This window comes from Anolis carolinensis, chromosome Y (assembly GCF_035594765.1).
Source record: "Anolis carolinensis isolate JA03-04 chromosome Y, rAnoCar3.1.pri, whole genome shotgun sequence".
Classification (NCBI taxonomy): domain Eukaryota; kingdom Metazoa; phylum Chordata; class Lepidosauria; order Squamata; family Dactyloidae; genus Anolis; species Anolis carolinensis.
The window spans coordinates 368,232-383,220 of NC_085848.1; the positions used below are offsets into that span (position 1 = coordinate 368,232).

Sequence of the window (14,989 nt, forward strand, 5' to 3'; positions counted from 1 at the left end):
GGGGTCCTTGTGGGGAGGAAGGGGAAGAGGTAACAATGTCCTTTGGCAGCTCCAAAAGCCAATGGGATGTTGGCCTGCAGCAAGAGGAGCCTAGTGCCTACATCCAGGGATGGAAGTCATGCTCTCCCTCTCTTCTATTCTGCCCTGATCAGACTATACTTGGAATCACGCTGTGCCCAAGTCTGGGCACCGCCACTGAAGGGAGATGTGGACTCTAAGGATCAAGGGTCTGGAGAACAAGAATCCCTATAAAGAGATTCCACCTGAAAATGAGGAAGAACTTCCTCACTTTGAGAGAGAGCGGAGGGAGTGTGGTGGAGAGAGGCTCCTTCTTTGGAGGCTTTTCAGCAGGGCCTGGATGGCCATCTGTCGGGGGGGCTTTGAGTGCGATTTCCCTGCTTCTTGGCAAAATGGGGTTGGACTGGGTGGCCCACCAGGTCTCTTCCAACTCTGGGTTTTTATTATTCAAAAATGAGAAAAGACTGGGAAAGGAAAGGAGCCCTCCTCTTCTCTGGTGAACTGAGTGCCCCAGGAATGGAGGCAGCAGTGGCATCTTGGGGCACCCTTTTTAACCTTCTTTTTCTCCTTTCCATCTTTCCCTCCCCTTTTCTCTCCCTTTTTTCCTTCCTTCCTTCCCTTTTTTCTTTCTCGCTCTCTTCTACTCTTCCCTCAGGCTTCCCTTTTCTTCATTCTTTGTTATTTTCCTCCCTTCTATCATCTTGGCATTCATCTCTCCCTCTTCCTTTTCTTTCCTTCCTATCTTTACTATTATTTCATCCCTCCTCTTCCTTTTCTTCCCTTAATGCCTTCTTCCCTTCTCATCCCTTTTCTTTTCCTCTTTCTCTTCTTCCTTCCCTTTTCCTTTTCCCATCTTTTCCTTCCTTCCTCTGCTCTTTCCTTTTTTCTATCTTCCATCCATCTTCTCCTTTCTTCCTTATCCTTCTTTTCCTCTTTCTTTTTTTTATTCCTTCTTTCTCTCCTCCTTACCTTCTATCTTCCATCTTCTCCTTTCTGCCTTCTCATCCCCCTTTTCTTTTCCTTTGTCATCCTTTTCTTCTTTCTATTTTCTTCTTTTTTTCTTCCTTCCCTTTTCTTTCTTCTAACCTTTTCCTTCCTTCCTTCTACCCTCCTTCCTTTCCTTTTTTCTTACCATCTTTGTATCCTCCATCTATCTCCTTTCTCACTTCTCATCCTTTATTTTCCCCTTCAATCTTCCTTCCTTCCTTCCTTCCTTCCTTCCTTCCTTCCTTCCTTCCTTCCTTCCTTCCTTCCTTCCTTCCTTCCATTTTCTCCCTGTTTTCCTTTTCTTCCGATCAAGGACTGTCTCATTCCCTGATTTTACTTTTTCCATTGCTTGAAGATTTGGCAATTTAACACTTTTATTTTTAAAGAAAGAATTCTAAGCGCACAGCAACTGTTATGCACACTTTTTTGGAACAAATTACAAAGATTGCTCACCAACAAATACTTTTTTGGTTTCAGGGTTTTGTAAACTGATGTGCACATTAGATTCAATGCCATCCTAGATTCAAATAAATACAGATATATTGAAAGGACAATATCACAAATTTTTCTATATTTGAAGGACGATATCAGAAACAATACTTTAAGGGTATCTATGTTGAAAGGACAATATCAGAATCAGTCTATATTGGAATGACAGTATTGGAAATCAATCAATATTTAAAAGACAATGTCTATATGAAATAATTCTACTAAAAGGGTATCAGAAATTAATTACATTGAAAGCACAATATTGGAATTCAATTACATTGAAAGCACAATGTCAGAATCAACCCATATTGAGAGGACAATATTGGGAATCGATCTATATTGGAAGGCTGTTAACTGGAAATCAATTTATATTGAAAAGACACTATTGAAATTCAATCTATGGAAGAAAGATATCAGAATCAATTGATATTGAAAGAACAATATTAAAAATCAATTATTTTGAAAAGACTTTATCACAATTTTCCTGCTTCTTGGCAGGGGGTGGCCCTATTAGGCCCTATCTATTGAAAAGATAATATTGGAAAGGAGAGTATTAGAAATCAAAGGATATCAGAAATCAATCTAAATTGAAAAGACAGTATTAGAAACCATCCAGTATTGGAAAGCGATGCTGTATTAGCCATCTCAAGCATCCACTATCTACTTTTTAAAACATATAGATACACTACTAATGGAGTCATTTTCCATTCAAGCCAAGTCTAAAAGAGTTTAAAACACTCCCTTAAATGTTTAGGCTTTATTTTTTAAAAGGTTTGGTTGTCATTAAAATTTAAAAATTTAAAGATTGAACAACCAAACTGATTTTGCTTGCATTGAAAAATGCAGAGTGAAGTTTTTTTTTGGGATTGTCAAAATGATTTGACATGACAATGGCCATGTTTTCCCCTACCCTCCTTAATAATAATAATAATAATAATAATAATAATAATAATAATAATAATAATAATACAGTAGAGTCTCACTTATCCAAGATAAATGGGCTGGCAGAACATTGGATAAGCGAAAATGTTGGATAATAAGGAGGGATTAAGAAAAAAAGTAAGTAAATAACTTTATTTTTCTATCCCGTCACCATCTCCCAGCTGGAACTTGGGGCGGCTAACACGGGACAAAGGCCCAAAAACAATAACCAAAGTACAACAATTAAAACATTACAAAGAGTAAAAACACAATAAAATGACATTATGCAGAACAATACATCAAAAAAGTCTATTAAACATAAAATGACATTATGATTTTACAAATTAAGCACCAAAACATCATGTTTTACAAAAAATTGACAGAAGAAGCAGTTCAGTACACAGTAATGTTATGTAGTAATTACTGTATTTGCGAATTTAGCACCAAAACATGGCAACATTGACTACAAAAACATTGACTACTAAAAGGCAGACTGCCTTGGATAATACAGAACCTTGGATAAGTGAGACTCTACTGTAATAATAATAATAATCTGAATAATATAATAACAAAATATAGAATAGTAATAACTATAATACCAAGAAAACTCTGCATAGTGTGGATTAGACACATGGATGGAACACACACAACAGTCCCCTTGTTGTCATCTCTTGTGCTTGAGAATAAGGCCCGAAACCAAGGCGGGAGTGGATTTGGGAGGTCTGAATGCTCCGTGGGGGGAACTGGGCCAAAGGGCTGGCTCTCTTTGCCCCCAAAACCAACCTTCAACATGGAGAGAGAGCGGCTACCTATTGGAGAGCATTGGGGGCACCGCTACGGAGGCCTGGGGCGGATGGAGGCCTCTTCCCAAAAACCTGAGACACCTTTTGTACGTACCTGCAGCGTCTGGAACAGAAAGCGTAATGGAAGGACTTCAAGGTGTTGTGTGTATTCAACCCTAGAACTCTGCTTTAAAACCCCACTGTGGAAAGAAGCTGAAAGTTTACCCAAAAACCACTCTCCTCCTGACCCAAGCAAAACGCTTCTAACCCCCTTAGCAATGGAGAAAATGAGAATGACCTGCGCTTCCCTCTTTCAGCCCCCCTTTCCACTGCTTGTGCTATTTTTTTGTGAGGGGAGGCAAAGGTTATATTAGGCAACAGGAGAAAAAGGGTTTGCTCTTACCCCATTCCACCTCCGCGGCCTCCCACTCGGCCCCCTCGGCCCATGCTGCCACTTCCTCCTCTGCGGTCAAACCCTCCTCGGCCCCTGCCCCGGCTGTCAGGGCCACTCAGGCTGTGGCCCTCCCCTGAGAAGCCCCCCGAATCCTGGCTGTAGAGGCTGGGATGGTCCTGGCGGAAGGAGCCTGGGCAATGGAACAAAAGTAGGTTAGGGTCTATTACCCTGAGGATCTGCAAGCAGCCAGTCACACAAGTTATGACAGACCTCCAAAGACCATCCAATCCAGCCCCATTCTGCCTTCAAGGTAGATGCCATTAAAGCCCTCCCGACAGATGGCCCACCTGTTTCAAGACTTTCATCAAATTCTATAGTAGTCCATGATCCAATTGAGTGGGAAGGGACCCCAAGGGCCATTCCAGCCTCATTCTGTCATAAAGGAGGATGCAATCGAAGCTTTCCAATAGTCTCATCTTAAAGATGATTATATTACATCTACCTATCTCAATCATATCTCTATCACCTCTCTCATATCTATCAAATCTGGCACAAGGGAGTGGTGCTTACGGTCTCTTAAACTGTCTGGAAGTGGAGTAAAAACTGTGGAGGTCTATAAAGAGAAGTTGGATGGCCATCTATTGGGAGGGCTTTGATGGTTTCTTCTTCACAGCAGAAATAAGGGAGTTGGGCTGGATGGCACCTTAGGTCCCCTTCCCATTCTAGGATTCTCACTTGACAATGGGACGCAACAAAAAATAAAAACTGTTGTATCACAGGGAGGATTCACTGACCATAGCCGCTGCTCTGCTGGCCGTACTGGCTGGGGGTCTGGCTGTAGGAGCCGGTGGGCGGTGGGTAGCTGGTGGGGGGCTGCTGGCCGTAGCTGCTCTGCTGCCCATAGGCTCCTTGTTGGCCGTAGCCGCTCTGCTGCCCATAGCTGCTCTGCTGGGAGTAAGTACCCTGGTCGTAGCTGCTTGGCTGGGAGGAGGAGTAGCTGGGGAGAGAGGGGAGGAGGGAAAAGATGCAGAAGATTACCAAGACAGGCCTCTGCGCAGCATCACCATCAGAGCCATCCAAATACCACTGCCCTGTGGCCATAACTGCATTATAGAATAACTAGCTGTGCCCGGCCACGCGTTGCTGTGGCGAAGTCTGGTGGTCTGGGAAATAAAGTATTGGGGAATTGGTGGTAGTTAAGGTCAAGGGTCAAGGTTTTCCCCAGACATTAAGTCCAGTCGTGTCTTACTCTGGAGGTTGGTGCTCATCTCCATTTCTAAGCCGAAGAGCCGGCGTTGTCCGTAGACTCCTCCAAGGTCATGTGGGATGACTACATGGAGCGGCGTTACCTTCCCGCCGGAGCAGTACCTATTGATGCACTCACATTTGCATGTTTTTGAACTTCTGGGTTCGCAGAAGCTGGAGCTAACAGTGGGGGCTCTCTCCGCTCCCCCAATTCAAACCTGTGGCCTTTCGGTCCAGAAGTTCAGCAGCTCAGCGCTTTAACACGCTGCACCATCAGGGGATATTATTTCCTAAAGGTTGTGAATATACAATATTTCTGATTGGTTTTTTTTGTTTGTTGGAGACAAGTATGAATGCTGCAATTAGGAAAAAGGATTAGGATGTAATGGCCTTGCAGCTTTAAAGCCTGGCTGTTTCCTCCCTGAGTAAATTTTTTGTTGGGAGGTGTTAGCTGGCCCTGATTGTTTCCTGTCTGGAATTCCCTTGTTTTCAGAGTGGTGTTGTTTGCGATATTTTATGTGCTTCTACTGTCTGTGGCCCTGAGAAAACAGAGGATTTTCCAGACTTTGATGATGGGAATACTTTGTTGGGAGGTGTTAGCTGGCCCTGATTGTTTCCTGTCTGGAATTCCCCTGTTTATTTACTGTCCTGGTTTTAGAGATTATATTGTTCTGCATTATTCTATCCCAGTAATTATTTCATATTAAAGAAGAATCTCACTTATCCAACATTCGCTTATACAATGTTCTGGATTATCCAACGCAGTCTGCTTTTTCATAATCAATGTTTTTTGTAGTCAGTGTTTTAAATTCATTGTGATATTTTAGTGGTAAATTTGTAAATACAGTACAGTAGAGTGTCACTTATCCAACATAAACGGGCCGGCAGAATGTTGGATAAGCGAATATGTTGGATAATAAGGAGGGATTAAGGATAAGCCTATTAAACATCAAATTAAGTTATGATTTCACAAATTAAGGACCAAAACATCATGTTAGACAACAAATTTGGAAGAAAAAGTAGTTCAATACACAGTAATTCTATGTAGAAATTACTGGATTTATGAATTTAGCACCAAAATATCACGATATATTGAAAGCATTGACTACAAAAATGCGTTGGATAATCCAGAACGTTGGATAAGCGAGTGTTGGATAAGTGAGACTCTACTGTAAATACTACATAGCATTACTGCGCATGGAACTACTTTTTCTGTCAAATTTGTTGTATAATATGATGTTTTGGTGCTTAATTTGTATAACGATTACCTAATTTGATGTTTAATTGGCTTTTCCTGAATCCCTTCTTATTATCCAACATATTCACTTATCCTGCCGGCCTGTTTACGTTGGATAAGTGAGACTCTACTGTATATTTCCAATCTTATATTATCTGCTCAGAACTAGATTATCTGAGGCCCCTTCTACACAGCTGTATAAAATGCAGACTGAAGTGGATTATATGGCAGTGTGGACTCAAGATAATCCAGTGCAAAGCAGATAATATAAGATTATAAATGGGTTCTATAGCTGTGTGGAAGGGCCTTGAGTCTACACTGCCATATAATCCAGTGCAAATTAGATAATCTGTGGAAGAAGACTCAGTGAGGCCTAAATCTGCCTGTCCCCTAACTGAAACCTGGCTGTCCCTTGGTTGCTAGGCAACCAAGTGGGCAGAGATTAGCCCTCTAAACTGGCAGCAATTGGATAAAAAAAATTATTGCTCTCCCTCTAATTAGGACTTTATTTTTCTTTTCTTTTTATTGTATCAACCTTGAGGCGTGGATGATGGGTTGTGTTGTCAAATTTTGAGGTTGAGGGGCCTGTACTTTTGTTGTTTTGTGAATTGCCGTGATGCCATCACTCTTTTATATATATAGATAATAGCAATAATAATGTGTGCTGTGTGTTTATTTATATTCTGTTTTTCTCCCCACAAAGCATTTCACACGAAAGGGAATGAGACATACCTGGTGGGAGGGTAGGATGGAGGGGCAGTCACCGGCTGCATGGGGTAACTTCCTGGGACCTGGTAACTGTAGTTACTTTGCCCATATCCCAGGCTGGGTTGGCTGTAGCCGGCGGTGCTAGACTGCGGCTGGCTGCTCTCCGCAGGCTTGGTCCCATCCTGGGGCCTTGAAAAGAAAAGGAAAACCCAGGGATAGAAGTAAGCTACTTGTGCAAGCTCCAACACCCAGGCGTAAGTAGACATTCTGCTCCAACACTTAGCTGTAAGTAGACATTCTGTATCAGTTAACCCAAAGTTATTTTCATTTACGCATCTCTGCCAAAAAGGTAAACAGACAAGCCTTATTAGTGCTTTACTGAAACATATCTCTCCAGGGAAATTTGACTCTTTCACAAACCAAGGAAGTGCGAGCAAAATGCAGTAGGCCTCACAACAACAATAATTTCCTGATACGGAGTGGGACAACATTTTAGAAGGGCCATAGGAGCCATTTACTCTAGACAAAGGGCCAAACTAAAAATAAATGACCAAATGACAAATTATATAGAAATTCAAAATGGGACTCGACAAGGGTGTCCCCTGTCGCCTCTACTGTTTATTTGGATATTAGAAATTTTGAACAACAGAATTAGAGACTAGCGAAATCAAAGGAGTCAGGGTAAAGGGATATGAATTTAAAGGGAAGGCATATGCAGATGGTCTGCTTAAGGGAACCATTAAAAAGTACATGCACATTATTGGAGATTATTAACAAATTTAGCATGGTGTCGGGCTTTAAAATCAATAAGGAGAAATCTGTTTTTCTAACCAAAAATTTATCCAATAGCGATACAACTGACCTAAAGAAATTATCTAACTGTAAGGTAGTGCCAAAAGTAAAATATCTTGGGCTATAGTTAACTAACAAAAATAGTAAACTCTATCAAAATAACTATGACAAAACATGTAAGGAGATAAAAGGAGACCTTGAAAATTGGCAAAGACTCCAACTTACCTGGTTAGGGAGGATTGCAGTGATCAAAATGAACCCAAAATGTTGTTTTTGTTTTAAAATTTACCAATTATCAAGGGGGTAAAGGTGTTTGAAAACTGGAAGAAAGATCTGGTTAAATTCATTTGGAATGGAAAAAAAGCTAGAATCGCCTATAGGAATCTTCTTGATGTGAAGGACAGAGGGGGCCTGGCATTCCCAGATCTCAGATACTATTACGAAGCTGCCAATTTTAGCTAGCTAAAGGACTGGATTAAATTGGACAACAAAGAATTACTTAAATTAGAGGGACACAATTTAAGATATGGCTGGCATGCTTATTTATGGGATGAAAAGGATAAGGTGAACAAAGAATTTAAAGGATATTTATTTATTTATTTATTTATTTACAGCATTTATATCCCGCCCTTCTTTCTCACCCCGAAGGGGACTCAGGGCGGATCACATTACACACATCAGGCAAACATTCAATGCCTTTTTAACATAGGACAAAGACAAACAACAAACATAGCTCCGAGTGGCCTCGAACTTATGACCTCCTGGTCAGTGATTCGTTGCTCTCCCATCTGCGCCACAGCCTCGGGCTATATTATAAGATCCAGTCTTTTAGCAACATGGAAAAGGTATAACAGGGGTCTCCAAACTTTTAAAACTGGGGGCCAGTTCACGATCCTTCAGACCATTGAAGGGCTGGACTACAGTTGGCCAGGTGGCCACCGAGCAATAATAATAATAATAATAATAATAATAATCCCAACTCCTTTCTGCCTTTGTGGACCAAAAGCACAAGCAAAGCATCCCTGACAGATGACCTCCCAGCCTCAATGTTAATAATAATAATAATAATAATAATAATAATAATAATAATAATTTGTATTTGTGGAGCATCAGAGGTGGAGGATATCACACATGTACTGTTCAGCTGTGAATTGTATAAGAAAGAGAGAGACCAATGCCTTGGGACATACATTATTCACAAAACACACTGGGACCCACATATTAAAACTTCATTTTTGTTGGCTGGCTAGAATCTTAAAACAACACACAAAACAGCCCTTTTCCTATTCAAAGCAACACAGCTGAGAATTGCATATTTGGAATCAATTGGGGTAAACTGTGGAGGTGATGCAGATATTTGACCTGAACGGGATCTTGTTAACAGCTTGTTTATTTTAACTTCTTTTGTACCACAGGTTGTATGTTGTATGTTATGTGTTAAATGTTTTGATATAACCGATGGGCTAATTAATAAAATGTGATTTATAATAATAATAATTAGCCTTTGTGCTGTGGGGGCCGGATAAATGGCTTCAATGGGCCGCATGTGGCCCCCGGGCCGTAGTTTGGACACCCCCGAGGTATAAGAAGGGGATAGAGCCCAAAATCCCTCTGTGGTTGCGCCCATTGAAAGCAGTCTTGAGACCAGCTACAGGCACTGAAGTTTATTTATTTATTATTTTATTTATTTACAGCATTTATATTCCGCCCTTCTTTCTCACCCCGAAGGGGACTCAGGGCGGATCACATGACACATATAGGCAAACATTCAATGCCTTTTAACATGGAACAAAGACAAGACAAACATAGGCTCCGAGCGGGCCTCGAACTCATGACCTCCTGGTCAGAGTGATTCATTGCAGCTGGTTGCAGCTGGCTTGCTCTCCAGCCTGCGCCACAGCCCGAGCCATAGTTGGAACATATGAGGAATATTTAGCTAAAGAAAGAGGGCAATGGATACTCAAGGGCAGAGAAGAATTAGGGATAAAAGATTGGTTCCGTTTCTACCAACTGCAAAATAGATTTAGGAAGGATGCGGTGGTATGATTTGCATTCAAAAAATCTGTTTAATAACGTATCTTTGACAGAGGTAACAAAGGTTTACTCTCAAGGCTCTATCAATTTATTTTAGATTATAACTTAGCAATCAAATAAAAACTGTTATGATTTCTTGGGTCAAAGACTTCGGTAGAAACATAGATCTGGAAGAGTGGGAACATCTTTGGAAAAAGGGGTTTAAATTCTCTCTGGCCGGCTCAATTAGAGAAAATATATTTAAAATGTTTTATAGAACATACATAACTCCAGAGTTTCTGGCAAAAATAGAGAAAACAGAAAGAGAGGCCTGTTGGAGATGCAAGAAAGCTAAAGGAACCTTTTTCCACGTATGGTGGATCTGTAATACAGTTCAAGAAATCTGGATAAAAGTGTTCAAAGAAACAAACAATATGATTACCAAAAAGGTCAAGAAAAACCCGGAAATGTGCTTATTAGGTTTATTTAGAAGGCTTATTAGCGCAGGAGACGAAGAAATTTGCCAATATTGTTTTGTTACAGCAAGATTAATAATAGCTAAAACATGGAAGGGGGAAGAAGAGCTAGGTATTAAAGACTGGAGAGATAAACTGGGGGAATATATCCAAATGGCCAAGCTGACAAATAGTAACAGAGGAGGAAATAATGAGGATTTTGTAAACAAATGGAGGCTGGCACTTGGGTATCTGGAAAAGAAGACAAAGGTAGATTTGATGACTGCCATAAAGGGGATTTAGCGAAAGAAGATATATGGGTAGTTGATGGTTAGTTACGTGATCCTTACTGAGGGGTATCGGAGGTCACGGGGAAGGGGTTGGGGGACAAGGTCAAGTTAAAGTATAACAACGGTACAGCTACTCTGTGAATATCCATTAGTTTAACGAGTGCTGGCTGTACACTACAGTGCAAACCATTTTATTTTTCTGTATTTTTTTTCCTTTTTTTGTATGTGTTTATTTTATTTTACTTCTTGTTTTTCACTTTCATGAATGTCTGTTATATTTTCAATAATAATTTTTAAAAAGAAAACAACAAAACCAATAATTTCCTGATTTATAACCTGAAACTTCTCTAGAAAACTGCAATAATAATGATAATAATAATAATATGTGCCCAGCCATGTATTGCCGTGGCTTATGGGAATGGTTTGTTGGCCAGGTGGAATAGCAGTAAATAGCCTTGCAGCTTCAAAATCTGGCCGTTTTCTTATGGTAATCCTTGGTTGGTGAGCTGGAATATAATGGAATAGGCTTGGTGCTTGGAAGTATGGGTACTTGCGTTCTAGGGGGATTTTTTTTTTTTGGATGCTAGAATTTCAATTAATAGCCTCACTACTTCAAAGCCTGGCTGCTTGCTACCTAGGGAAATCGTTGGTTGGTCAGCTTCAATCATAGAATAGTATCGCTGCTTCAAAGCCTGGCCCTGATTGTTTCTTGCCTGGAATTCTCCTGTTTTCAGGGTGTTGTTCTTTATTTACTGTCCTGGTTGTGGAGTTTTGTAATGCTGGGTGGCTGGTTTTACTCATTTTAGTGGTCCACAGCAACTTAATAATAATAATAATAATAATAATAATAATAATAATGACTCTGAAGTGGAGAATGTGCAGAGAAAGAGGGCAATTCACATTGAATGGCCTTGTAGTTGGAAAGCCTGGCTGATTCGTTCCTGGGGGAATCTGGTTGGGAGGTGTTAGCTGACCCTGTTTTTTTTTCCTGTTTGGATTTCCTTGCTTTCAGAGTGTTGCTCCTTATTTACTGTCCTGATTTTCGAGATTATATTGTTCTGTATAATTATACCATAGTAGTTATTACATATTATATTTATAATCTTATATTACCTGCTTAGAACTGGTGTATATGAGGCCCCTTCTACACAGCTGTATAAATCCACACTGAACTGGATTATATGGCAGTGTGGACTCAAGAGAGTCCAGCTCAAAGCAGATACTGTGGATTATGTGCCTTGGCATTCTGGGCTATATAGCTGTGTGGAAGGGCCTTGAGTCTACACTGCCATATAATCCAAATCAGATCATCTGTATTCAACAGGCAGTGTAGATCAGGCCTAAGTGAACCCTGCCTGTCCCTGGGCACCATTATGGCTCAGGGGGTTGCTATGAATGTAGGGGGCAGGGCCTAACCTTCTGACTGACAGCCAGGGGGAGAACGGCTCTCCCTCGTCCTCTGTAATTTGAACAATTGCTCCTCAACATCCTTTCTCACTGAGCAGAGCCAAATCAGCCCCTTGGTTTTCCAAGGAGGTGATGGCGATGAAGCAAGTGAGATGGAGAGTGACATTGGCGAAGAACTAAAAGAAAATCTGATTTAGCATGGGCTAGAGTGCATTTGTTTTTTTGTTTTGTTTTTGTTTTTTTAATAGTTTTTATTGAATTTAAAATTTTTTCATACAATAATTGCTTTTATCACATAGCAGATATTTAATTTATCATACAATACTTGCATCATTCTTTTATATTTACTGTTGATTTATATCTACTACATGGTTAACATTTGTCTATCTATATTTCTTCACCACTGGGTATCCCCCCCTCCCACCCCGAGCCATTTCTTATGCATTGTCTAACCAAAATCTTATTTCTTCCTGAGGCGGTAGCCCTCCATCCCTTTTTTGGAGTCCTTTCTCAATAAATTTCCCCCATACATCCTCAAAATCATTTTTTTCCATATCCCTCTTTTAACTTTTAATTTGCGTTAGCTTAGCATTTATTGCCAATTTCCATACTTCCTTATACCATTCTTATTTATTTTTTATTATTTATTTACAGTATTTATATTCCACCCTTCTCACCCTGAAGGGGACTCAGGGCGGATCACATTACACATATAGGCAAACATTCAATGCCTTTTAACATAGAACAAAGACAAGACAAACATAGGCTCCGAGCAGGGCCTCGAACTCATGACCTCCTGGTCAGAGTGATTCATTGCAGTGATTGATTGCAGCTGCTCTCCAGCCTGCGCCACAGCCCAAGCCCAATCTGTACATCTATTACTTTTCTCCAGTTCCTGGCTATAAGCAATCTTGCTATTGTCAATAAATTTGTTATTGCTTCTTTTTCTTTTTTATCCATCTTATTGTTATTATATATTGATAATAATGCAATACCAGGGTTTCTTTCCAATTTGATGTTCATTATATCCTCTATCTCTTTAAATATTTTGTACCAAAATTTCCTTACATATTTACAATGCCACTACATATGTATATATGTTCCCACTTCCTGACAGCCTCTCCAGCAATTTTTTGGATGGTTTTTATTAATATTTGACATTTTTAATGGCGTTAAATACCATTTCCAAATTATATTATAATAATTTTCTTTAACTCTTATTGATAAATTTTTCAAGTGCCTTTGTTTCCACAATTGCGACCATTCCATTTCATTTATTTTCATCTCTAACTCCTCCTCCCATAATTCCTTAAGAGTGGTATTTTTTCTCTCTCCTTCTTTTATTCCACCCAATATTCTATAGATTCTACCAGTTACACCTTTCATTTTTTTATAATAATATATATCCCTTCCATTTTGTATTATTTGTTCAAATTGGTTAGGTTCCTTCCCCTCTAGAGTGCATTTGAAAGCCTACTTCACGGTAATGGAGGCAGCAGATAAATTGTGTCTTGCTGCCACCATTGCATCTGCAATGAACCATCCAGCTGGGCTGTTTCGAGTGGGCAGAGGGTTATTATGTACTAGTCCCCAAGGGGAAATCCGACCATTCAGCAGCTCACTGTGAAGAATTTGCATGCCATTTTGCAGATAAAGTTGCTCAGATCGATTCTGACTTGGATGACGTTATTGATGCAGTTCCTGTGATTGTAACTGGCTCCTGTTTGTCCAGTGTTTACGGGCCCTGAGATCCCTTTCAGGAGGGGGCCCTTCCTTGTCTCTGTACCACCTCCATCTCCAGGGCACTTGGTGGGAAAGAAAGGGAGAGTAGGCATTCCTTCCCAACTCTGGAACCCCCTTCTACTTCCCAGGGAAGGCAGAATGACCCCCTCCCTGCTGTCATTCTGGCAGCAAGCTAAAACCTTCTTATTCAGACAGGTTCTTAAAAAAATAAGGGTTTTAAGATCAAGTCAGGGGCTGCTGTGGTTTTTAGCTTTGAATATGATAAAACAGGGTATAAATTCAATAATAACAATAATCCTCTATAAACTCCACATTCAACCCCACCAGTAATGATGGCGTTATGTGTCAAGTGGGATCCAACCTTTGTGGATCCAATATCCATCCAAAGTTACCTGGGGGTGGCGATGGTGGCTGACTGCTGCCCATAAGAGGGGTAGGCCGGCTGGGTGCCATAGGCTGAAGGGGCAGCGTAGGAGACCTGGGTGGTGGTGGCTGTGGTCGCAGTCGTGTCGTAGGTGGTGGTGCCGTAAACTTGGGTGGGCTGGTTATAGGTCTGAGGGGCAGCCGGGGCAGTATAGCCTGCGACAATGGAGATCGAATGAAAAACAGACTAAACTTATATCTTTAGACTTGTTGGAAATATTTTCTTCAATCCAAAAAACTAAACAGCCAATTACCACTTGCAAATGCACCCAGCTTTCGAAAGCAAATGGCAGGCTGTATTACAGAGCAGATGCAGGCTATACGACCCGTTATCCCTATGAATAAACTCTTGTTCCGGATGCCCAAGTAGTAAACTGGCATCATCACCTTGGTTAAGGATTGGAAACTTAGGAACAGTAACCTGAGAGAAGAGTGAATGCTACAGTTTAGAATAGCTTCCTGAAATAAGGAAATTTAGAAGGAAGCAACAAGGCTCTACTCATTCTCAATCTTCCTATCTATCTTTCTATCTTTTCATCCATCTATCTTTCCATCTATCTTTCAATTTATCTATACATTTATCCATCTTTCTTTTTTAAATTTCTATCTAACTCACTTTACATCTCATAGTCCAAAAGAGAGTAGACCAGCTTCCTCTCACCTTTCCTTCAGAAAGAAAGTTAAAACCTGGCTATGGAGTTAAGCATTTAGAGAGTAGCTACAGTGCAATATGCAGCTACAGGGTTAATGTAATATGATTGGACTGGCTTTGGACTATGATTTCAGGACCACGTGCTATGTTTTAAACTATTTTTTAAAATATATTTATACATTACAGTTTTGATTTTAATCCACTATGTATTTTGTATTTTGTATTTTTATATATTTTAATCAAATTATTGCCAATTTGAGAGCCGCTCTAAGTCCCCTTTAGGATTGGGATAGAGTGGGATAAATCAATAAATTATCGCCTAATTATTCTTCCCTGCCCCAGACAACGATTCACCGGGTAATGAGACAAACGACAAAACATTATCCATATCCAAAGAGGGCAAACAATAACAAAACATAAACAACATCCAAAG

General features: G+C 40.3%; 1 protein-coding gene across 1 annotated transcript in view; it reads right to left on the bottom strand.

Annotated features, from left to right (window-relative positions):
- The window catches only part of LOC134292940 (RNA-binding protein EWS-like), a 50,904-nt gene that overhangs the window by 8,513 nt on the left and 27,402 nt on the right, over positions 1-14,989 (bottom strand). Inside the window, exons 6-9 of the mRNA XM_062958820.1 lie at positions 13,874-14,060; positions 6,806-6,970; positions 4,381-4,588; positions 3,601-3,785 (exon numbers count right to left, since the gene is read on the bottom strand). Coding sequence (XP_062814890.1) covers positions 3,601-3,785; positions 4,381-4,588; positions 6,806-6,970; positions 13,874-14,060 — 745 coding nt within the window. The remainder of the gene's footprint in view (positions 1-3,600; positions 3,786-4,380; positions 4,589-6,805; positions 6,971-13,873; positions 14,061-14,989) is intronic.